General features: G+C 37.2%; 2 protein-coding genes across 3 annotated transcripts in view; one reads left to right on the forward strand and one right to left on the reverse strand.

The window, feature by feature from the left end:
- Window positions 1-7,026, reverse strand: part of LRRC28 (leucine rich repeat containing 28) — a 187,100-nt gene extending 180,074 nt beyond the window's left edge. Inside the window, exon 1 of one of the 2 annotated variants that reach the window (XM_065871899.1) lies at window positions 6,799-7,026. In XM_065871899.1, coding sequence (XP_065727971.1) covers window positions 6,799-6,966 — 168 coding nt within the window. In that variant the 5' untranslated portion in view covers window positions 6,967-7,026. The remainder of the gene's footprint in view (window positions 1-6,798) is intronic. The other variant, XM_065871900.1, reaches the window with a different exon arrangement.
- A 5,915-nt stretch (window positions 7,027-12,941) lies between these two features.
- The window catches only part of TTC23 (tetratricopeptide repeat domain 23), a 110,972-nt gene continuing 98,298 nt past the window's right edge, over window positions 12,942-25,615 (forward strand). The window contains exon 1 of the mRNA XM_065872089.1: window positions 12,942-13,189. The gene's annotated coding sequence lies outside the window, so the exon portion shown is untranslated. The remainder of the gene's footprint in view (window positions 13,190-25,615) is intronic.

Genomic DNA, 25,615 nt, shown 5'->3' on the forward strand with positions numbered 1-25,615 from the left:
TCCCTACTTCTTCTGGCACACTTGATTGCATGGTGCTCTTTTTTTTTTTTTTTTTACCATCTCTTTAACTTATTGTTTTTCCCTTCAGGGTGTTCTGATGTTCATTTGATCCAGATCCTACTCCTACCAATTTCAAAGTGGGTAGAGCATGTAGCTGTGTGACTGCTCAGTCATCAACCCCTTTCACCCTCAACCCAGCCACCAGTTGCAAGGAGCATAAACGCAGGCATCACCATCATTGTAAATCAAAACGTTTAGACTCACTGATTAATAAAATTTGAGAGCTGGAAAAGATCTTAGTGGCACTAAATTCCAACAATCTTATTTTGATTTTTAATTATAAAAATCATATACTGAAAAGAATATAAAACAAATTTAGTAGTAGGAACTTTCCCTTTTACAATAAACACTTAAATGTAAGGCTCTGTTTATTCCAGCTCCCACCCACCTTCTTGTGCCCTCCCCTCTTCCACAGCTATAATCACTATTGCTTGATGTATTCTTTTTTTATGCCTTAGTTTATTTGTCTACAAAGTAGGAATAATAGTGCCTACCTCATAGGACTGTTGCAGATTAATTAGATTAATACATATAAATCACTTAAAACAGTGCTTGGCACTTAGTAAAGACTCAAACGATGGTAGCTACTACCAGATTTCAACCCACCCCATATTGATGAACACTTAGGTTTTCAGTTTTTCATCATATACAATGTTGTGATGAGTATCCTTGTCCACTTGACTATTTTTTCTGTTGGGTAAATTCCTGCAAGTGAAAATGCTGGTTCAAACATATGCACATGTAAAATTCTGCTAGATATGGTCTAACCACCCACCAAAGTAATGAGTCAATTTCCACTCCTTCCAATAGTGTATGAGAGCATCTTCTCCCCATTGTCTTCAACATAGGGCACTGATAATCTTCAACACCAGGTATTAAATCTTTTCTAATTACTAGGTAAGGATGATCAATGTTTTATCACTTCTATTGAAAGTTAAACATTTTTTTGTTTTGACTATCTGTATTCTTTTATGATTTGCCTGTTTATATTTGATGGGGGGAGGTCAGGAAAATTTTCTCCTGGGTCTACAGGAAAGAAATAACATCCTCATCCTCATCCCCCACCTCATCCCCCCACCCCAATTCAGGATTGTGATGGACATACCTCTTCTTCCCTTGAATCTCAGAAGGATATCATTTTTAAGTTCTCTCCTGTTACATAGATTAACTGCTTAATCAGGATCCCTCTACTCTTATTGCTCTTAGCCAAACTCCCTTCTTTCACTAAAATTTAGATGCCTCTTTCTTATCCATTCATATTTATACATAAAATTGTCAACAGGTGAGATGAGAGCTCCATCAGTATTTGGGGAGGTCACTCTTCCACATCCCCAGGAAGGCCTGTTGCCTACTACACTCATTAAGAGAAGCTGGCAGATCCATTAAGTGATTTTGCTTCCAAGCTGAGATTTTTCTTTTCCCCTCCAAGTCGCTTGTGGCCTTTTATTTTATAAATGAAGGAACTGAGATCTAAAGAGGTTAAGCACATAGGATCTTGGTCTATTACTTCCTAGTACTAAGTTGTGCTACCAAACAATGAAACACTCTCTTGCTGGGACTGCAGAACTCAAATGCTTCCACTGCTAATTCCTGCTTCCATGTTTCATTCCTTCTCTAACTCTTACAAAGACCCCAGCTACTTGCAGGGAGGGGGTGTGGGGATTAGGCTGCAAGGGGACAAGGTAGGCTCTACGTCAGCCCCCTCCAGCCTGCACACTCATATCCTGTCATCATCTGAAACTTCTCCATGACTGATGTTTCTCTCCACAACTACAATATCCCATCCTCCCAGATGGCTTACTCAATCATGCCCAGTATAATAAGTCTTCAACATCAATGGATCCTTTGGACCCTCTCCATTTTCCCTATTCACTCACTCCTTTCTTTCTTTGCCTCCAATCCACCTCAGACTCCATGTCCCATCATTTTAATCACTCTTGCCAAAATCCTAAACCTCCTTAGTCCCTCTATACTGGCAAAAACCTAAGCCTGCATAAATGCGACATCCCAACTTCTTCATACCTCAGACATCTGAGAACTGCAGGAGAAAACTCCCTAAACAAGCAGATGGTTCCCCAGCATAAGCCTAGCCATCAACTGCTTGCTGAATGATTCTACTACCTTTCTCTAACCAAACTGCTGTGACTCTTCGCGACAATAATTTCAAACCTGCGATCTCCACAAATCTTCACTCCCTAAGCAGCTGGCCTTGCCTGGTAGTCACCAGACAAGAACTCTCTCCCCCACAATCTGAATCTTCCTTTGCACCTATCCTTCCTTTCTCTTGTTAAAGGCGGAAGGGATACTATTTCTTTTTTTTTTTCTTCTCCCCCTGTAACTTATGAGGGTGCCGCGATGTTCTCCCAGATGTGGTCCCCGTGTAAGGTCTTTTTTTTTTTACATCTTTATTGGAGTATAATTGCTTTACAATGGTGTGTTAGTTTCTGCTTTATAACAAAGTGAATTAGCTATACATATACATATGTTCCCATATCTCTTCCCTCGTGCGTCTCCCTCCCTCCCACCCTCCCTATCCCACCCCTCCAGGCGGTCACAAATCACCGAGCTGATCTCCCTGTGCTATGCGGCTGCTTCCCACTAGCTACCTACCTTGTGTTTGGTAGTGTATATATGTCCATGCCTCTCTCTCGCTTTGTCACAGCTTAAGTCCTTCCCTCCAATTGTGCTCTGGAGCCCATCCTTTCCTACCTTCTTAGGAATCTTGAACTTTTAATTGTTCCTTATTTTTGAATCTTCAACTCCTCTCTAATGGAGATTTCCCATCAGCATTTACACAGGCTCAACTCTTTCCTCTTAGAAAAGAGAAGAGGGGTGAAGAGGAAAGAGAAAAGGAGAAAGAAGAAAAAATTCTCCTTTTTTGTCAAGACCCCTCCAGCTATGTCCGCTTTTCCACATCAAAACCAAACCTGAAGACCCATCTACCTTGTTATCTATTTTTTCATCTCCTTCTCACCAATTAACCCCTCTAACTTGCATTCTACTCTCCAGAGCTTCTAACATAGTCACCATCATAGTCACCATCACTTTGTCACTAAAGTCTTTGGACAAATATTGATCCTAATCTTCTGTCACTGAATCTCAGATCATATTTTTTCCTTCAGCTTGGAATGTCAAGAAACAAAAATTCCATAAGAGTAAGAATTTGTTCCATGATGTATCTATGTCAGTGCCTTGTAGAGTACTGGGTACACAGAAAGTACTCAATAAATACATGTTGAATGAATAAATGATAGTTTTCCTCCCAGGCTCCTGACAAAGTCATTCTTCAGGGTCAATGCAAATAGCACCTTCCTTAAAAAATCTTTTACAATCCTGCTACACAGAATTAGATTATGTGTCCTACCAATGTTAGACAGTAGCCAGGCACTGGGGATACAGAATTTAAGACAGAGTCCCTGCCCTCAAAGACTCTCAGTCTGGATCTGTTATACCTGTACTATAGACATTATGCTCTTCTACTTTATATTCATTTATTTATTCATTCAACAACTATGTGGATGCCTATCAAATACAGAACCTGTATCTCCTATTCTCTTATTAACTTCAAACTACCACAAATATCAGAGACTTAATAATTCTTGAACTGCATTTAAAATAATTAGAGAAAAGTTCTTTAAATCACTTTTTAAGATAAATGTTAGGAACAAAAATCATAATGTTTCCTAACTACTTCTTATTCACCTATTAATTATATAACTGGATTCTTATATAAATTGACTCATTATATTTTAAACAGTTTTAAGACTTTTCAGTTATACAAATAAGTGGTAATACTGTAAATGAAATACTGCTAAAAAGTACTTTAAAATATAAAATGTTCCTACCCTTTGATGCAGCAATCCTACTTTTGAGACCTGATCCTAAATACAAGGATGTATATATATTTCTTGGCCTAGAATTTAGTGGAATGAGAATGAAGTGAAGAGAGAAATCTGCAGAGAAATATGTAGAGTATGATTCCCTTTTGTTGTTTAAAAAGGGAAAAAAATACAGAGTACATAATTACATAAACACAAGCAAAGGAGTGGAAGGACACAACCAAACTATTAACACTGGTTATTCCAAAGCACAGAATTGGAGGAATAGAAAGAGAAACTACTACTTTCCATATATTTCTTATGTTGGTTGCTATAAGGGCACATATTTTTATATGTAAAACAGAACAGTTTATTCTTTTGTATATAAAAACAGCTTTTCCCTGTGCTTTAATTTTAATATGGGCATTTCCCAAGTTCTAAGCATCTGACATACAATCATCCTACAAATATAAACCATAATGCAATACTGAGCAGCTTGAAGGGAAAAAGGAAGGACAGAAGTTGGGCATCAGTGACTCCTCACCAAGAGGCTTCATACGAAGAGGGGAGAAGGGGAATGCTGAGGAGAAGACATTTAAACACAATAAAACAATGTTAATAAGAAATAATAAAACAATGTGGAAATGGAAATGATTGGCAGGTTCCCAAGCTTTTCTAAAAAAAAAAAAAAAAGGCCAATTAACTCATAATGTGTTTGAGATAGTATATGCTTCCAATAATGTGTTTTTTTCCTTTGGACAGTATTGCAGTTTAAGTCAAATTTTACATACTAAATCTCTATTATTTCTATAGGAAATATACTTTATCAATAACACCAGCAAACATTCTAAAAACCTGCAGTCACTAGTTTGGAACACTCAAGGGCAAGTACTGTTTCATCAGCTTTGAAAACCTGTGCAGTATGCCATTCTCAGACTATGCTGGATATAAGTAAGCTGTCCTATACTCAGTATAGTCACGGAATGGTATGGTTGCTACCCTTCCCACCATCCCGATATCTGTATGGTACTTCACAGTTTAAAAAGCTCTTTGATACAAAGGAATGAAATGTTCCAGCTAAGAGAAAGCATTAAAATAAAATATATACACCTACCATTATAAACATATGCAACAATTTAATCTTCAGTGACTAAAAAGGTGGCAAAGCATGAACTTGAAATGTATGCTTGGGAGCCATTATATCAGTTAAAATTGTATAGTAGATACTTAAATATTTTCATAAATAGAAAACTGCAGCCAAGAAATGGCCACAAAACCAAAAGTTTATTGTAACATTTATAAGCAAAGGTCAATTTCTTCTACCCGTGGACTATAACTGATGGTTGAGAAGTAATCCACTCACAACTTTTTCTTTGTACATCAACAATAAACATGAGAAAATGTGGGCTGTAATCCTTGACAAATTATTTCTTACACCACTTCTCCAAAGGGTGGAAAAACACTAGGTAAATACGGTTTCGCTTCATGCAATGATGATCTCGCAAAAAGGGTTAATATAACTATATACAGATTATTAAAGTTTGGAAAGTGAAAAATCTAATTTAAAAAAATCTAATTAGGCATGCAAAATAATATATACACAAATATGTCAAACACTAAAAATGAAAGATATACTTGCACTTACTTTCAGACACAACAAAGATAAACAAATTTTATAATGCTTTCTACACATTGTAGGTATTTTGCACAGATTAACTAAAACTTTTCCAGAAAAACGCTCCATATATATGAAGCCAGTAAGGCATATTTTCAGATACTCAGATACTTTCAGAGAAGGGAATGAAAAATGGATCTGTTCACAAAGAAACAAGAATTCATAAATCATCTAAAGTGAAAAAGAACTTGAATTCAAAGTGTAAGATTTAAATGAGGTTCAGTGATAATCAGAAAAGGCCACATAAAGCAAAATCCATTTAAAAGAGACCAAATATCGTGATACAGCGGGAATAAAAAGTTTGACATGCACAGTCTCTTGAAAAAATTTTAGTTTTTTTAATCTCATATGTAATAAAATTTAGGTTATAATGATAACTATGTGCTTATTCTTAGAACATAGAAAGAGTGAATCAAATGTTGGCTTTTGTGGCAAAAATTTTTCCAACAAATTGGATGACAGCCCAGTTCAAAGCCATCTGATTTTCACAGTGCAATCATAAAGAAGGTTTTTTGGTTTTGGGGTTTTTTCAAAACACTCAAAGGCTACATCAAGCCTCCTAATGCCTGTCTTAATATTTTAATCTTCAAATCATTCCCTTTTTAAATACGTCTAAATCAAAGTCATCCTTGTTGGTCTTTCTCTTCTTTACTTTTTAACTGGTCTGTTGGGTACTGTAACATCCATAAATCATCTAAGAATCTTAACACACAAAGAAAGCACAGGCCCAGAGAGATGCACAGGCTAAGCGAAGAGGGGTTTCTGAATAGGGACTAATTTTTTTTTTAATTTTATTGGAGTATAGTTGATTTACAATGTTGTGTTAGTTTCAGGTGTATAGCAAAGTGATTCAGTTGTACATATATTGATACATGTATTCATTCTTCTTCAGATTCTTTTCTTAGATAGCTTATCACAGAATATTGAGTAGAATTCCCTGTGCTATACAGTAGGTTCTTGCTGGTTATCTATCTTATATGTAGTAGTGTGGGGGACTAATTTTATAAGTGGTATATTAGTGAATATTCTGCTTTCCTACACGACTCTTGAAACTTCATAACTGCAAGAACTTGGATAATGAATTCTCAAGTAATGAGAACCCCCTGTATGTGTACTTTTATTACCTGTTTATACAACAATAGGGGATACAAATCTTGGTCTGAATATCTTAAGATATATAAAATATATCTTGGTCAGGACCACATTATAAATGACTTTTTTTTTTAATGCAACATAATACTGTACCAAGGTTGTAAGGGAGTTCCTTTTCATGTAGAGTCTCTCCAAGTACTGTAGTCCCTCATCTTTTAGTAACTCCAATGGGAAATGCTGCAGATTCCTATAATTTAAGAACAAATTCTTGTGCTTTTCCAGCCTTGCCACAGAGATCGTCTTACAAAGTTCAGATGCCATGACTGAACATATCCCATCAGGCACACTGCAGCACTACATCTTGTCAAAATTGGTCCATTTCTAAAGAGAACAAAAAAATGGAAAATTATGATACTGCTAACAAACGTTGCCAAATAAACCAGTTAGCATATATAGCTATTTGCAGACATTAAAAAGAGTTATACATCAATTCCTATATTTTTCTTTTATAACAACTAAATTTTCACACATATTTAGAAGGAGATTAAAATGAATAACTATTTAATAAAAATACCCTCACTATTTAAGCAATATTTACTACTTAGCAGAAATAGTCCTATTTGAAAAAAATAGTTCTTGAACTTGAGATAGGAATCCCTATCTAAGAGAACAGAGACCAGTTTCATAACATGCAACCAAAGAAAGAGCTTAAAAAATTAGACACAGCAAACCCATTTCCTTCTTGAACTACCTCATTTTGTCTTTAGCTTAAAACATTTTAAAAATATTTAAATGTATATAATATATAACTAGATCACTTACAACTTCATTTTCTTCACTTCTTACTACCTAAATATTGTCCTATATGCGAATATTTTCTTTCTTTTATCTCTTTATTCTCTTTTCTTTCTTTCTTCTTAGCTTTGCAGATGATCAGAAGTAGCAAAGAAACAGGCCTGGGAACATAGAGTTTTACTTAATTATTTCAATGAAAGAAGAAATACTGCACTAGGAAATAAGAATCCTGTACTTTTCTACTACAATCTTTCTGGGCCTTAGTTGCCTTACATAAAATGGAGACAGCAATTTATTGGTAAGGGCCAGAACCCAGAACAGATTAAATACCTTTGTAGCTCCAAATTGACAAGGATAGGAAGAGAAATAACATTTCCCATCTTACCAACTAGGCACAGGGCAGAAACAAACTTCACATCACTTACCACAAGAAGAAACAAACTCAGAGATTCAATAATTTGTCCAAGGTCAAACAGCTCATAAGGGAACAAGGGTTTTTTTTTTCTTGGGCTGAGGAAGGGTGTCCAGTGGATTTCAAAGCCTGAAGTCTTTATACACACAGACTGACAGGATTCCACAGGATACTAAGAAAATGCTAAAACACTAAAAACAAGTTGAGCTTTGTTCAAAGATTCTACTCTGGTTTTCCTGGGCACCCTTTCTCAAACTCTCCAAAGAGAAGTACCTTTCAAAGAAAATGTTTTTTCTTAAGAAAAACTATTTTCACAGGGAATTAATACCAAGTTAGTACAAAATGCAGTAACATAAGCTTTCAATAAGCAGAGTTTTCTAACTTTTTGGTTATTTTCTATTATTTCCAAACTCTTAATTCCCAACTAATAAGAAAGTATTTGCTATTTTATATAAAAGGTCAGAGAATATGGAGTATTCAATTATATCCCTAATGCAACATGAGAGTCCAGTACCTTCCCATATTTACACTAGCTATTCACTTACCTATTTTTATGAGACATATTACTTGACTTTGAACAAGATACTCAATCTTTCCACATCTTAGTTCTCTCCCTGTAAAAGCAAGGGGAACTAGGCTACAAATAACATCGTTGATTGTATTTAGAAAGGGAAGCTTTCTGGGTAATTATTCACTGAAATAGTAAACTAGAAGCCATTTAGATGTCTCACAAGCATCTCAAACTTAACACATTCAAAGAGTTTTTGATATTCATCACCAATCCAAATCTTCCCCAGTCTTTCCAACCACCAGGAAAGCCGGAAGTCATGAACGATTCCTCCACCACCTCCAATCTATCACAAGGCGTATGGTTTCCATCTCCAAAATACACCTCAAATCTATCCACATCTCTCCATCTGCCCAAATGGAAAGCCACTGTCATCTACTGCCTTGCCATATGTATTACTGGTCTCCCTGTGTCCACTTGAGTCACTTTGCAATACATTAATCACTTAGCTGGGAGCCTTTAAAAAAGAAATCCAACTATGTCTGCCTCTCTTTCTCAGGTAAACTTGCTCCCTAGTCACATGCATTCTAAATAAACCCTTCAAAAGTTTATTAAGAAAAATCAAACTTACCAAGTATTGAGGGCTCTTCACAATCTGGCCCTACCCACTTCTCTAGACTGGCAGCACCCTCCCTGGCTTCTCACCAAACTCCTGGGCTTTTCTAGTGCTTCAAAGTGCTAAACTCTTCACACCACTTCCTGCTCTCCTTTAGCCTTTGAAAGCACTGTCCCAACGCCCTTCAGGTTTCAATGTAAAAATCACTTCCCCATCCCAAGCTAAAGTCTTCTCTCTTACTCTTTCTTTGTAGGACTCTTCACAATTTGTAATCTATATATTTATTGGTGCATCTGTCTATCGTCAATCTAGCCAAGAGATTGTACCGTAAGCTCCTGAGGGCAGAGACCTTGCTGTTTTCTTTACATTTGCATACCTGCCTCTAGCACAAAGCAAGCCCTCAAACAGCTGATAAACAACTGACAGTAGGACATGTGAGTAATATTGTAAGGTAGATTTTTTTTCACCTCTGATCTAAAGTCAGCTTGCAGATACTATATGCTGAGTGCATGCTATGTGCAATAAAGATCTCTCAATCCTTAAAACTCTGCACTGCAATAGACATTATTTAGCCTATTTTATAGGTGAGGAAACTGAGTTTCTCAGAGGATAACTTGCCAGAATACCAACCCAGGTGTTCAACTCCAAAGCCTGTGCATTGCTCTACAAGGCAGACTTCCATGAATTTCAGTGGAGCCTGTGCTTCTTCCTATTATTATTTAAGTGGTAGGCAAAGCTTATACAAATCTAAGACTACAAAGCAAAACCCACACTCCCTGACGGGAAGATCCAATAAGAGAATACAGTGTAACCTGATGGCTTTCCTTCTAATCCTGCTGAATCCTGATGGGTGGGATTGGCTGCCCTTAAAACGTCATTACACTCTGTTAAAATGTATCTTGCTAGGAAGGCAGTTTGGGAGATGAAATGTACACAAATGAACTCTGAAAGCTTTCAATAATAAATAATGGTAATGGTTTTCCGTATGCATTCACTGGCAATGCACAGCCTTTACCAGCATAATTTTCTTACACATATTGCCTTCACTACCTCTTATCTACGATTAAAAGCAAATGATATACTTAATATTAGCTGTATACAACTGCACCTGCATAACAGTTTTCTGACAGGTAAACACCAATCCACTCTATTATTATTTAGAGCAAACTAACCTTTCCATCTTAAGAAAATTCCACACATTTTAAAACAGGTGTGTTTTAAGGGAAAGGAGTCCCTTAGATTGACTTCCGTACTTAAGTCAGTGGAATACCCACTCCAATTTCCTAATATTGTAGATTAATGAGTTAAAACCCTCACATTAAAAGCATTTATTAAAGGTTATTTTCTCAGTACTGAAAAGAACGCTGTCAGAAGTCTTAGGCAAAACACATGCCGTTTTGCCCGAGTTAACGAAACACTCTGGTTGTTAGAGTTTGGCAGCAGTGAGCCCAGTGGCAGGGATTTCACAGACCCGGTATCGGGATTCTCCGACCACCGAGGGCGAGGAGGGCCCGGCAGCTGTGGCGACCCGAGGCCCGGGCGGGCCCGCTTGGGCCGGGGTACACTCGCTGCAGCCCGGACGCTTCTGCCAGACCCGGCCTCAGGGCCGGGGGTCGGGCCAGAGGGCCTTGCTACGTGAGCCACCCGAAACGGCGAAGTGCCACACTCACCTCGACCAGCGGAGCCAGCGCTCCCGGGCGCAGGGGCGCTGGACGGCAAGCCGGGGCTCGGCGGGCGGGGCGGGGCGCCGGGAGGGGACGGGGCGGGGCGCGGACGACGCGGGGCGGGACGGGGCGGAACCCTCACTTCAGAGGGTTGGGGGAAGACAGAGCGGAGAAGAGGAAAACGGAACCTCGCGATAATGCTCCACCGTTCTCGCGGTTTTTACGATAGATCGCACGAGAGGCTTGTTTTCCAAGCGATGTGCCTATTGGCCAACAATGTGGCTTCTCCGCGACTTGGCCCCGCCCTTGGCCCGGTCTTTGCTTCCGGCTCCGGCTTCCGGATTTGTTGTTGAGATCAGCTTTTTGCTCAGAATTTTGAGGGGGTAGTTTAGCCGGCTGCAGCCTCAGGGACCGTCAGTAACTGATCAGTTCTTTCATTCATGCATTCACTGACGCATTCGTCCTCTCATTCAATGCATACGTTGAGAAATTACAACAGTAATAACACCCAGTCGCTTTACTGTATACCAGGCAGCGTTCTAAGATCTGTGCATTGGTTATCTCAACCCTCACAACAATCCTATGACACAGGTACTATTACTATACTCGTTTGACGGATTAAAAACTTAGGTCAGGTCGGTTTATGTAATATGGCCAAGGTTAGTAATCAAGTAGTGAGCTTAAGCCCAGTATAAAAGAAGTCACTGCACGCTGGCAGGTTCGTTCCAAGAGTGAGGCAGTAACCTAGTCTCTGCTCTTGAAATACCGTAGGTCTGCTGTGAGAAACAATCGTTAAAACGACAATAACAGCTGTGAGAAACAATCGTCAAAACAACAATAACAACTTTGTAAGTTAAATATTCTGGCAGTTCCTAGCATGACTGAGTAGACCATAAATAAATATTTCTTCAAGACGGAATTTCCTATGTCAGCAGAAGTCGTCAAAGGAAGAGACCTTTATGATGGTAAAAAGAAAAAAAAAGCATTGTTAGGGAACGGCAAAAAAAATATTTTTTAAGTACCTTGCTTGTTAACATGACAACTTTTCTTCTGAAATGAAGTTTTTAAAAAATTTCCTCTCATGAAACTACTGTTATTGATTGTTCTTTGGCAAGCTTGATGTTGATTATAATGTAGCAGTTCATTGTCAAGATATCCTGACTTTATAGATACTGTTATTTATTGTTCTTTGGCAAGCTTGATGTTGATTATAATGTAGCAGTTCATTGTCAAGATATCCTGACTTTATAGATTTACGTTGGTTTATTTAATTACTGTTAGAGGTAAATAACCTAGAAAGCAGAGTTATATTAAATAAAAATAAGACCTATCTCGAAACAAAGTATGAGTTATAATGAAATACTTACCAATTATCTATTTAGTAAACCTGGTCTTCAGAAGTTACTGAAGTGTATGGATGGTATATGTCATGTACTTCTAAGACCTTTTACACATGTTTCCAAATACTTAAGAATTTGTAGTACTTAGAACTTTTTTGCTAGACTTAAAATGAGGAAATCTTCAGTTTATGTAAAAACAAAAATATTTCGATTATTAAAGATCAACCCAAATAATATATATTTGCTCCTAATATTGAAGAGTCACACATACAAAAAGGCAACTATAGATAGAACAATTTTTAAAAAGTAATCAATGTTAGTCTCTTAGTTTTCATTTCTTAAAAAATGAAATATTTTAATGCATTAATTTGACATCTGATATTTGATCATGAAAAATGAATCATCTTAAAACAACTTCTGCCCTCTGAAACTGACACAAAAGTAGCCATGTGATTCTTCGTATTAGTATATTATCCTATGGCCACTCTTAAAAGTTCTCTAAATTTGTCAAGTGTCAGTTTCACAATTTGCCTCCCTCAGAGCAAGGGGGAGGGACTTCCCTGGCGGTCCAGTGGTTAAGACTTCCCTTTCCAGTGCAGGGGGTGTGGGTTCTATCCCTGGTGGGGGAGCTAAGATACCACAGACCTCCTGGCCAAAAAACCAAAACATAAAACAGAAGCAATATTATAACAAATGCAACAAAGACTTTAAAAAAAGAAAAAAAGTCCACATCAAAAAGGACTTTTAAAAAAGGCGGGGGGGAATCCTCTAATACAAACTAGTGATTGGACAATCTTTGGCAAACTTTAACATCATCAGGCAGCGATACCACTTTAAGAAAATTCCAAGGAAAGGACAGCCCCATTTTAAAATTCCCACCTCTGGCTCCCAAGGATTGGGTTGCAAACTTAGATAAAACACTATTCTCCACTCCCTATTGGTGCATGCTCTATCATTCATTCTCCCTGGAATTTTGTGAGATACTAAGCTGCTTTATGGGAAAAGGCTGCGCCAATTTAGTCTGGAATTGCCCTACTTTAGACTTTTTCTGGTTATCAATCTGTACAAAGAATCACCAAACTGATACAGCGTGGACCAAACTGATAAATCAGGCTGCCGAGACATTGTGTAATTCGATCGAAAAAGAAACGGACAACCTCTCAAGCACATCGGGTATTTGACAAAGGATTTTACGACACAGTGAGAGATGTAAGAGTTAAACTTTTCTGATTTTTTTTTTTTTTTTGCTAGTTTTAAAGGAGTAAGTGTCAAAGGAAAAGCAGATAAAATGCTGACATAATGTAAGGGTGGCAGGAAGAGAGTTTCAGAGGGTGTTTTTAGAAAGAACATTATTCACAGATCAGTAATGGATTTTTGAATGGTAAAGGGAAAAAGGTAGTAAGTTAATAATAGTAAAATAATAATATTTTATACTCCAAGAAGCTGTGGTTTTTTGTTGCTTTAATATGGATTTAGAGGAACACAGTAATATTATTGTAATTATCAGAGGAAATGAATATTTTTGTATGTATATTGTCTTACCTAGCATAATAGACAATCCAGCTGTTAAAAGATATAAGAGAAAATTATCATCATCTTTGGACCCAAGTTTTGTGTATATTTGTAGAGTCGGAGATCCAGGGACAGATCTGCTAACAACAAAGGAAAACATAATATTGGTGTATGAAACAGAATCAGTAGGTAATGAATGTAAGGATAAATTCTCAAAAATGAAATCCAGCATTTATACTTTCAAAAATGATATTTTCACTAAAACTAAAATATAAAAGTTCAGGAAATACTGATAAATGAGGATAATGTATATTAAAACATATTTGAAATAGCAACATTTTAAAAAAATCCAGCCCAATAAAAAATTCCAAAATATAGCATCTTAAAGGTTCTTCAAACATTAATTCAGCTAGTAAATATAATACCTAGTAGCACATCTATACCTCTACAAGGCCTAACTCAGAGTAGGTATGCAATAAATATTTCTTGAGGGTCCTCTGTTAATCCATATATGGGGATATAAAGTAATAAAATACAGTCTCTCAAGAAGCTCATACTCTAGCTGGGAGAAAGAGACTCAAAAAGTTTCAATGAAGACTTCTGGATAGTTTTTGGTGCATAGATGACTGCTGTACACCCTAGATGCTTCAGGTGCTCAGATCAGTGTGAGCAGAAATATTCAGGGAGAGTTTCACAGTAGGGTTAAGACACATTTTGAGCTTCAGCAATGAGCAAGCTTTCAGTAGATAGAAAAGAAAAGAAGTGGCATCCCGGGTAGTGGGAGAGTTGTTAGCAAATATGTGCAACCTAAAGAATAGAGAATAATTAGCTCTGACGCAGCAAAAGCTTCATTTGGGGACCTTGGTATAATAAAAAATTTTTTTAAAAGCATGAAAAGTTACACGAAAAGTCAAAATTGCCAGAATTAAGGAGTTTGGTCTTGCGTTTTAAAGGTAATATTTGAAAAAGATAAAACTGACATTGCAAGAACAGAGACCAGAAGCTAAGGGACTAAATACTATAAATAATGGAGTACAGATTGGTAACAGCCTCATAAGACATTTTCTCCAAATACCTTCACATGGTTGAATAATATAAATCTTGATGCATTTCTTTCTATTCTTCTAAAGCATTGAGCTTATTTTTTGTTAAACACTACAAATATAAATTTTATTAGATGAGGTGTTAGTTGTGGTGTAATAAAACAGTAAAAGTAATTGTTTACATTGCATCAGTTCTTGCTCCTTTTCCCTCAGAATTTAACGGTTTCTTATTTCTATTTAACTGAATTGAAGGAATTTCAACCAAAAAAAAAAAAGTTGTGACTGAAGAACACCATGGGAAGATGGGAGATATTTGTACTCAGACTGTAGGCCCTGATCTGTTTCTCTGAGACAAAACTCAGTTCCATACCTCAGTGAGCTGCTACCATGTACCAGATGATATCCTCAGTGTTGGGCAAAAAAAGGTGAATCAAGAACCATCTCCTCCAAAAAAAGCTTCAGGGATACCAATCAGGGTATTTGTCTCCTGCTTCAAAATTTGCTTCAAAGAACCTGAAGTTCATCTATTTTAAATTCTTTTTTGTTTTTAATTGGAGTATAATTGCTTTACAATGTTGTGTTAGTTTCTGCTGTACAACGAAGTGACTCAGCTATATGTATACATATATCCTCTCCCTCTTGGACCTCCCACCCACCCCCCCCACCCCCGCATCCCACCCATCTAGGTCATCACAGAGCACCAAGCTGAGCTCCCTGTGCTATACAGAAGGTTCCCACTAGCTATCTGTCTTACTATTCTAAATTCTTGATCAGTGGTTCCTAATCAGATAGATGGAGAAGGAGGTTATCTCTAGCTGTGGAAAAGAATCCTGAGACAAAGTACCCTGATGACAAATGTGACATACTGCATTGCTTGCCAAATGTTCCATTTACTCCCCTGGATATCCAGCCCTCTTTGGAATTAGGGAGCAAATGAAATATTAGCAGAAGTGAGGTGGGTCACTTAAGGGCAATGGTAGTGAAAAGCCCATACACAGTTTTTCAATCTCTGTTAGTCTACCATGACTCCTGTTGATGTACAGTTAAACCTTGGTCAGCCTGGATCTCTGAAAGACTGTGGATCAGACATTCCCACTCCCCACCTCCATCTCCACCCCTACTAAATCAAGTGAGCCTGTAGCATGTAGGAGTTAGTATCTTACCTCATTATAGCCTAACTGATGCTGACTACCTAAGCTCTTATCAGCTTTTCCCCTGAGGATATCAGCATTTCATTTATTTCCGTTTTCTTAAGAAAAAATGCCCTAATCAACTGAGTTTCATCTATCAGGTAGATGATACGTTTGGGGGGAAATCACACTATAAAGATGGTTTAATTGTTCATCCAGTAAACATTTATTGAGGCCTATTAGGTGTCAGGCAATAATACCATGTGACCCATCTATTCGTAGAGCCAGAATGTTAAGATTGATTTTCAAAATTTTTGGAGCCTCTGCCATATTGTCTTTGGGAATCAGTGCTGCCCTATCTTATGAAAGTCTTGTAGTTATAAGATGTATAAAAGTCAGAATTACATATAAAACTGCATGGTGGTTTCATAGCTATTTTTTAACAGCTTTAGTATGGTATAATTTACATACTATAAAATTCACTCACTTTAAGGATATAACTCAATGATTTTTTTTTAGAAAATTTACAGAGCTGTGTAACTATCACCACATTCCAATTTTAGAAAATGTCCATCACTATAAAAAGATACCTCATGCCCATTTGCAAGCACTTCTCATTCCTACCCCCAGCCCTGGCAATCAATAATAAAATTTCTGTCTCTATAGATTTGCCTTTTCTGGACATTTAATACATTAATGCAAATGGAATCATACAATATGTGGTATTTCACATCTGGCTTCTTTCACTCAGCATAATGTTATTGAGGTTTATCCATGTTGTAGTATGTGTCAGTCCTTCATTCCTTTTGTTTTTTTATTGAAGTATAGTTGATTTAGAATATTATACTAGTTTCAACTATACAACATAGTGATTCAATATTTTTACAGATTATATACTCCATTTAAAGTTATTACAAAATAATGGCTATATTTCTCTGTGCTGTACAATATAACCTTGTTGCTTATTTGTTTGATACATAGTAGTTTGCATCTCTTAACCCCATACCCCTATCTCACTCCTCCCCTCTTCCCTCTCCCCACTGGTAACCATTAGTTTGTTCTCTATATCTCTGAGTCTGATTCCATTTTGTTATATTCATTCAATTCTTTTATTTTTTTAGATTCCACATGTAAGTTATAACCAGTATTTGTCTTTGTCTGACTTATTTCACTAGGCATAATACCCTCTAGGTCCATCCATGTTATTGCAAACGGCAGAATTTTATTATTTTTTATGGCTGAGTAATAATCCATTGTATATGTGTGTGTGTGTGTGTGTGTGTGTGTGTGTGTGTGTATGTATATATATATATGTATACCTCACATATTCTTTATACATTCATCTGTTGATGGTTGCTTCCAAATCTTGGCTGTTGTAAATAATGCTGCTATGAACATTGGGTGAATGTATATTTTGTTTTATTTTCTTCAGATATATGAGTGGAATTATTGCTGGATCATATGGTAGTTCTATTTTTAGTTTTTTGAGGAACCTCCATACTGCTTTTCATAGTGGCTGCACAAATTTATTCTCGCCAATAATGTATAAGGATTCCCTTTTCTCTGCATCCCTGCCAACATTTGTTATTTGTGATCTTTCTGATGATAGCCATTCTGACAGGTGTGAGGTGATATTTCATGTGTATTTGATATGCATTTTTCTGATGATTAGTAATGTGCATCTTTTCATGTGCCTATTGGCCATCTGTATGTCTTCTTTGGAAAAATGTCTATTCAGGTCTTCTGCCCATTTTTTAGTTGGGTTGTTTGTTTTTGTTATTGAGTTATGTGAGCTGGTTATATATTTTGGATAGTAACCCCTTATTGATCATAGCATGTGCAAATATTTTCTCCCATTCAATAGGTTGTCTTTCATTTTGTCAACGGTTGGCTTTGCTGTGCAAAAGCTTTTAAGTTTAATTAGGTCCCATTTGTTTATTTTTGCTTTTACTTCTTTTGCTTGAGGAGACAGATCCAAAAATAATATTGCTACAATTTATGTCAAAGAATGTTCTGCCTATGTTCTCTTTTAGGAGTTTTATGATTTCAGGTCTTACATTTAGGTCTTTAATCCACTTTATTTTTGTGTATGGTGTGAGGAAATGTTCTTGTCTCATTTTATTACATGTAGCTGTACAGTTTTGCCAGCACCACTTACTGAAAAGACTGTCTTTTCTCCATTGTATATTCTTGCCCCCTTTGTCTTAGATTAATTGACCATAAGTGTGTGGGTTTATTTCTGGGCTCTCTATTCTGTTCCGTTAATCTATGTGTCTGTGCCAGTATCATGCTGTTTTTATTCCTGTAGCTTTGTAGTAGTCTGAAGTCAGGAAGTGTGATAACTCCAGTTTGTTCTTGTTTCTCAAGATTACTTTGGCAATTTAGGGTCTTTTGTTGTTCCACATAATTTTTAGGATTATTTGTTCTAGTTCTATAAAAATTTCATGGGTATTTTGATAGAAATTACATTGACTGTGGAGATTGCTTTGGGTAGTATGGGCATTTTAACAATACCAATTCTTTGAATCCAGGAAAACAGGATATCTTTCCATTTCCTTCATCAAGGTTTTATAATTTTCAGAATTTAAGTCTTTTACCTTTTTGGTTATGTTTATTCCTATGTATTTTATTCTTTTTGATGCAATTTTAAATGGGATTGTTTTCTTGCTTTCTCTTTCTGATTATTAGTATATAGAAAAGCAACAGATTTCTGTATATTAATCTTGTGTCATGCAACTTTGCTGAATTCACTTATTAGTTCTAATAGTTTTTTCGGTGGAGACTGTAGGGTTTTCTATGTATAGTATCATGTCATCTGAAAATAGTGACAGTTTTGCTTCTTCCCTTCCAGTTTAGATGCCTTTTATTTCTTGTTCCTCTCTGATTGCTTTGCCTAGGGCTTCTGATACTATGTTAAGTGGAAGTGGTGAGAGTGGACATCTTTGCCTTGTTGCTGATTTTAGAGGAAATACTTTCAGCTTTTCACCAATGAGTATGATGTTAGCTGTGGGTTTGTCATAAATGGCCTTTATTATGTTGAGATATGATACCTCTATAACAACCTTGATGAGAGTTTTTATCATGAATGGATGTTGAATTTTGTCAAATGCTTTTTCTGTGTGTATTGAGATTATCATGTGATTTTTATTCTTTCTTTTATTAATGTGGTATATCAGATTGATTGATTTATAAATATTGAACCATCCTTACATCCCTGGAACAAATCCTACTTGGTCATGGTGTATGATCCTTTTTATATATTGTTGAATTTGGTTTCCTAATATTTTGTTGAGGATTTTTGCATGTATATTCATCAGATATAATAGCCTGTAATTTTCCTTTTTTGTACTATCCTTGTCTGGTTTTGGTATCAGGGTAGTAGGAGACTCAAGGAATGAATTTGGGAGTGTTCTGTCCTCTTCAATTTTTGGAATAGTTTAAGAAGGATGGGTATTAGCTTTTCTTTATATGTTTGGCAGAATACCCCTGTGAAGCCATTCAGTCCTGGACTTTGGTTTGTTGGGAGGTTTTTTTAATTATTATTACAAATTCAATATCTCTACTAGTGATCAGTCTGTATAGATTGTCTATTTCTTCCTGTTTCAGTTTTAGCAGGAGGTGTGTTTCTAGAAATTAGTACATTTCTTCTAGATTGTCCAATTTTTTGGCATATAACTGTTCATACTAGTGTCATAATTTTTTTTGTATCTCTGTGATAGCAGTTGTTCTTTTCTTTCATTTCTTGCTTTGTTTATTGGGGGCCTTTCTCTTTTCTTCTTGATGACCATGGCTAAAGGTTTATCAATTTTATTTATCTTTTTTAAAAAAACAGTTCTTGGTTTCATTGATCTTTTCTGTTTTTGTCTCTATTTTATTTTCTCTCTGATCTTTATTATTTTCATGTTCCTGCTGACTTCGGGCTTCATTTTTTTTTTCTAATTCCTTTAAATGGGAAATTAGATTTTTTGAGATTTTTCTTGTTTCTTGAGGTAGGCTTGTATCACTATAAACTTCCCTCTTAGAACTGCTTTTGTTGCATCCCATAGATTTTGGAAAGTTTTGTTTCCATTTTCATTTGTCTCAAGGTATTTTCTGATTTCCTTTTTGACTTCTTCATTGACCCACTGGATTTTTAGTAGTACATTGTTTAGTCTCCATATGCTTGTGCTTTTCCCATTGTTCTTCCTGTAGTTGATTTATAGTTTCATACCATTGTGATCGGGAAAATGCTTGAGATAATTTCTGTCCTCTTAAATTTGTCGAAACTTGTTTTGTGGCCTAGCATATGGTCTATCCTGGAGAACATTTCCTGCACACTTGAAAAGAATGTGTATTCTGCTGTTTTGGGATGGAATGTCCTGTAGATATCTCTAAAGACCAACTTGTCTGTGGTGTCATTTAAGACCACTGCTGCCTTATTGATTTTCTGTCTGGATGATCTGTCCATTGATGTAAATGGGGTGTTAAAATCCCCTCTTATTATTGTATTATTGTCAATTTCTCCCTTTATGTCTGTTAATATTTGCTTTGTATATTTAGGTGCTCCTATATTGGGTGCATATGTGTTAACAAGTGTAATATCCTCTTCTTGTATTTTTCCCTTTATCATTATATAATGCCCTTCTTTGTCTTTTGTCATAGACTTTGTTTTTAAATCTATTTTGTCTGATATGAGTTTTTCTGTCTCCACTCTCTTGTTTCCATTTGCATGAAATATCTTTTTCCATTTGCTCTCTTTAAGTCTATGTGTGTCTTTAGCTCTGAAGTGAGTCTCTTATAAGCAGCATATAGATGGATCTTGCTTTATTATCATCGGCCGCTCTATGTCTTTTGATTGGAGCATTTAGTCCATTGACATTTAAAGTAATCATTGATAGGTATGTACTTACTTCCACTTTATTAATTGTTTTCCAGTTGTGTTTGTAGTTCTCTGTTTATTTCTTCTTTTTTTGTTTCTTCCCTTGTGGTTTGATGATATTCTTTATTGGTAGGCTTGTATTCCTTTCTCTAGTTTTTGTGTATCTACTATAGGTTTTTGATTTGTGGTACCTATATATGTTGACCTATAACTATATCTACTTGTTTTAAAGAGGTAGTCCTTTAAGTTCAAATGCATTCTACAAGATCTACAGTTTTTTCTCTCCCTCCACCCCAACATTTTGGGTTTTGATGTCATATTTTACATCTTCATTTTTATCCCTTTACTGATTATTGTCATTATAGTTGATTTTACAATTTCTTTGTCTCTTGATCTTCATACTACCTTATTTAAGTGGTTGATCCTCAGTCTTTACTATACATTTGCCTTTACTAGTGGTATTTTTCCTTTCCTACAGATTCTTACTTCTTGTTATAACCTTTTCTTTTCCATTTAGAGAATACCTTTTAACATTTCTTTTAGGGTAGGTTTAGTATTGATAAACTCTTTCAGTTTTTGCTTGTCTGAGAAGTTCTTTATCTCTCCTTCAATTCTAAATGATAATCTTGCTGGGTAGAGTATCCTAGGGTGCAGATTTTTCCCTTTCAGCACTTTGAGTATGTCACACCACTCATACATCACACCACTCCCTTCTGGCATGCAAAGTTTCTTCAGAAAAATGAACTGATTAGTCTTATGGGGGTTCCATTGTATATGACTCTTTGTTTTTCTCCTGCTGCTTTAGAATTCTCTCTTTAAGTTTTGCCATTTTAATTATGATATGTCTTGGTATAGGTCTGTTTGGGTTCATCTTGTTCAGGACCCTCTGTGCTTCCTGTACTTGAATATCTGTTTACTTCTTCAGGTTTGGAAAGTTTTCAGCTATAATTTCATGAAATAAATTTTCAACCCCCTTCACTCTCTCTTCTCCTTCTGGGAACCCTGTAATGCAAACATTGGTAACATTAATGTTATCCCAAAGGTCCCTTAAACTGTTCTCATTTTATGAATTTTTCTTTTAGCTGTTTGATTGGGTGATTTACATTATTCTATTCTACTTACATTATTCAATCTTAAATTGTTCTATCTCCCACTTATGCATTCTTCTGTATCACCTAGTCTCCTATTAATTCCTTCTAGTGTTTGTTTCATTTCAGTTATTGTACTCTTCAATTCTGACAGGTTCTTTTTTATATTTTTCTAGTTCGGTGTTAAAATTCTCACTGTGGGGCTTCCCAGGTGGCGCAGTGGTTGAGAGTCCGCCTGCCGATGCAGGGGACGCGGGTTCGTGCCCCGGTCCGGGAAGATCCCACATGCCGTGGAGCGGCTGGGCCTGTGAGCCATGGCCGCTGGGCCTGTGCGTACGGAGCCTGTGCTCTGCGATGGGAGAGGCCACAGCAGTGAGAGGCCCGTGTACTGCAAAAAAAAAAAAAAAAAAAAAAAATTCTCACTGTGTTCATCTATTCTTTATTCAGTTAGCATTCTTATTACCAATGCTTTGAATTCTTTATCTGGTGAATTGTTTATATCTATTTCTTTCTTTTTTCTTTTTTGACTGTGCTGGGTCTTCATTGCTGCATGCAGGCTTTCTCTAGTTGTGGTGAGTGGGGGCTACTCTTAGTTGCAGTGCACAGGCTTATCATTGATGTGGCTTCTCTTGTTGCAGAGCACAGGCTCTAGGCGTGCAGGCTTCAATAGTTGCAGCATGCAGGCTCAGTAGTTGCAGCCTGTGGGCCCTAGAGCACGTGGGCTTCAGTAGTTGCAGCACATGGGCTCAGTAGTTGCAGTGTGCAGGCTCTAGGGTACGCAAGCTTCAGTAGTTGTGATGCACAGGCTCAGTAGTTGTGGCTCGCGGGCTCCAGGCTCAGTAGTTGTGACGCACAGGCTTAGTTGCTCCACAGCATGTGGGATCTTCCTGGACCAGAGATCGAACCCACGTCCCCTGCATTTGCAGGCAGATTGTTAACCACTGCACACCAGATAAGTCCCCCATATCTGTTTCTTTAGTTGTTTTTTCAAGAGTTTTCTCTTGCTCTTTCAATTATGACAAATTCCTGTGTCCTCTCATTTTGCTTAACTTTCTCTATTTCTATGAAATTAGGTGAAATAGTAACCTATTGCAGTCTTGAAGGGGTGTCCTTATGTGGAAGCATCCCTATACAGTCTGCATGTCCCCAGTAGCCTTGGTGGGAGAGCGGGATTTGGCGTGAACACAAGTCATGTCTTCCCTCAAGGTGAACTGGCAGCTATCACCTTGGTAAAAGGTGAGGCTGGAGATGGAGGGGCTAGAGCCAGAGCCAGGTGTGAGCCAAGGCTTCCCCTATGCTCAGTGGCTTTTACCACCATATTGGGGTTGGGGGTGGATGTCAATTACTGAAGCAGAAACCCTGAGGCTTGGGCCCAAGCTGCCTCAGTTCCCTTCAAGTGTGTGCTCTCCTCCCTCCCAGCACTGGCACCACTGCCCCAGAGGGGAGCTGTACTTGAGCAAGAGGGGCTGGTGTGGTCACTCGACATGTGTCAGGGTGCAGGCTATGAGTCCAGCTGGGGTCAGAGATCTGGACTGCTTTTGATGTGTTGCCTGTGTAAGCAGCCGGAACGGCTGCCCCTGCCCTGTTCAGATGCCACCTCAGGCCTAAGACTCCTTTGTCTCTCACAGTTGGGCTCTCCCCATAACCTCAGCCACCCCTGCCCTAGTATGGAGATAGATGCACCACAGAGCAGGCAGGGCCTGTGTGGGGTCTCAGCATGTGTCGGAGTGTGAACTGTGGTGGTCCAGCCACAGTCAGAGACACGGCTTTTCTGATGAGCTATGTTTAGCACCAGCAGTGGCTGCCCCTGCCCTCTAGATGCTGCTTCAGGTCTGAGCCAAGTCTGTGTCTCACAGCTAAGCTCCCAAGCAGGACTTCAATATTCACTCAGCTCAGGCTGTGGCGCACACCATAGTAATCATGGGAAACCAACCAGTCACTTGCACAGCCCTCAGTCTGCTCCCTCTGCCCTGCCTTGGGAGCAATCAAGTGGGCACATGATACTTGTGAGTGGAATTCAGGCTTTCCACAGCCTTCCCGTTAGTCCCACTGGCATTCCAACCAGTCATGGGGACTTGTCTTCCCTGTGTCAGACCCCAAGGCTGGGGCACCCAATATGTTGCTCAAACCACTCACTCCCCAGGGAGGATCTCTACTGTGTAATCTCCCTTTTCCTCTGAACCTCCTCCCAGGGGCATAGGTACTGACCTGATCTCATCTCTTCTCTTCTTGCCTGATTCCGTGTGGATCTTTCTTACAGCCATGGTTGTACAGGAGTCTTTTTGCCAGTCTGCAGTTAGTTTTCAGTGAGAGTTGTCCACGTTTAGATGTATTTTTGATGTATTTGTGGGGGGAGGTGAGTTCTGTGTCCTCCTACTCCACCATCTTGATCAGTTCCCTCCTCATTCCTTTTTATTGCAAAATAATATTCCATTATATGGATACTACCACATTTGATTTATCCACTCACCAGTTGATGAGCATTTGGATTGCTTTCAGTTTTTAGCTATTGTAAATAATAGTGCTATGAAGATATTCACAAGGTTTTGTGTGAATGTGCTTTTTAGTTCTCTTGGGTATATACCTAGGAGTGGAATTGCTGAGTCATAGTAACTCTGTGTTTAACTTTCTGAAGAATTATGCAACTGCTTTCTAAAGTGAATGCATAATTTTACATTCCACCAGTGTTGAATGAGGGTTCCAACTTCTCCAGATCTTCACCAACACCTCTAAATGTCTGTCTTTTTGTTTATAGTCACTCTGGTTGTTGTGAAGTGGTTCTCATTATAGTTTTGATTTGTATTTTCCTAATGACTTATAATGGTACCTTTTCATGTGCTTATTGGCCATTCATATAACATCTTTGTAAAATATCTATTCAAATCTTTTGCCTATTTTTTAATTGGGTTATTTGTTGTCTTATTATTGAGTTGGTAGTGTATTCTAGATAAAAGTCCTTTATCAGGTATATGATATATTTGCAAATATTTTGTCCCATTTTGTGGGTTGTCTTTTAGAGCAACGAAAGTTTTTAATTTGATAGAGTCCTATTTATCTATTTTTTTCCTTTTATCCCTTGTGCCTTTGGTGTTGTATCTAAGAATATTTGCTTAACCCAAGTTCATGCATAGTTTTATGTTTTCTGAAAGTTTTATAGTTTTAGCTCTTACTTTTATGTCTGTGATCCAGTTGGAGTCAATTTTTGTATATGGTGTGATGTAAGGCTCTAACTTCATTCTTTTGCATCTGCCTATCCAATTGTTTCAACACCATTTATTGAAAGGACTATTTTTTCCTAATTGATTTATCTTGGCATGCTAGTCAAAAAATAATTGACAGTAAATGTAAGTGTTTATTACTGGATTCTCAATTCTATCCCATTGAACTCTATGTCAGTTCTTATGTCAGCACCACACTCTTTTGACTATTGTAGCTTTGTAGTTTTTTAAAATGGGAAGTGTGATTCCTCCAAGTTTGTTCTTCTTTTTCAAGATCATTTTAGCTATTCTAGGTCTCTTACATTACCATATGAATTTAAGGTCAAATTCTGGGGGGGAAAAGGCAGCTGGAATTTTGATAGAGATTACATTAAATCTATAGATCAATATTTAGGGAGTATTGCTGTTTTAATATTATTAAGGCTTCTAGTCCATGAACATGGAATGTCTCTCCATTTATTTAGATCTTCTTTGACTTCTTTCAGTAATGTTTTCCTGAGTGAAAGTCTTGTACTTTTTTGTTAAATTTATCCTAAGTATTTTATTCTTTTTGATGCTATTGTGAATGAAAATTTTTTCTTAATTTCATTTTCAGATTGACAGAAGTACAATTTTTGTTTCTTTTGTATCCTACAAACTTGCTGAAATTGGTAGTTCTAATAGGGTTTTACTGTTGTTTTTGTTTTGTTTTTTATTTTTTTTCTGTGTGGATCCCTTAGGATTTTCTACACAGAAGATCATGTCATCTAATAATAAAGTTTTATTTCTTCCTTTCTGATCTGCATA

The sequence above is a fragment of the Phocoena phocoena genome, chromosome 2 (assembly GCF_963924675.1).
Source record: "Phocoena phocoena chromosome 2, mPhoPho1.1, whole genome shotgun sequence".
NCBI classification, from domain to species: Eukaryota; Metazoa; Chordata; class Mammalia; order Artiodactyla; family Phocoenidae; genus Phocoena; species Phocoena phocoena.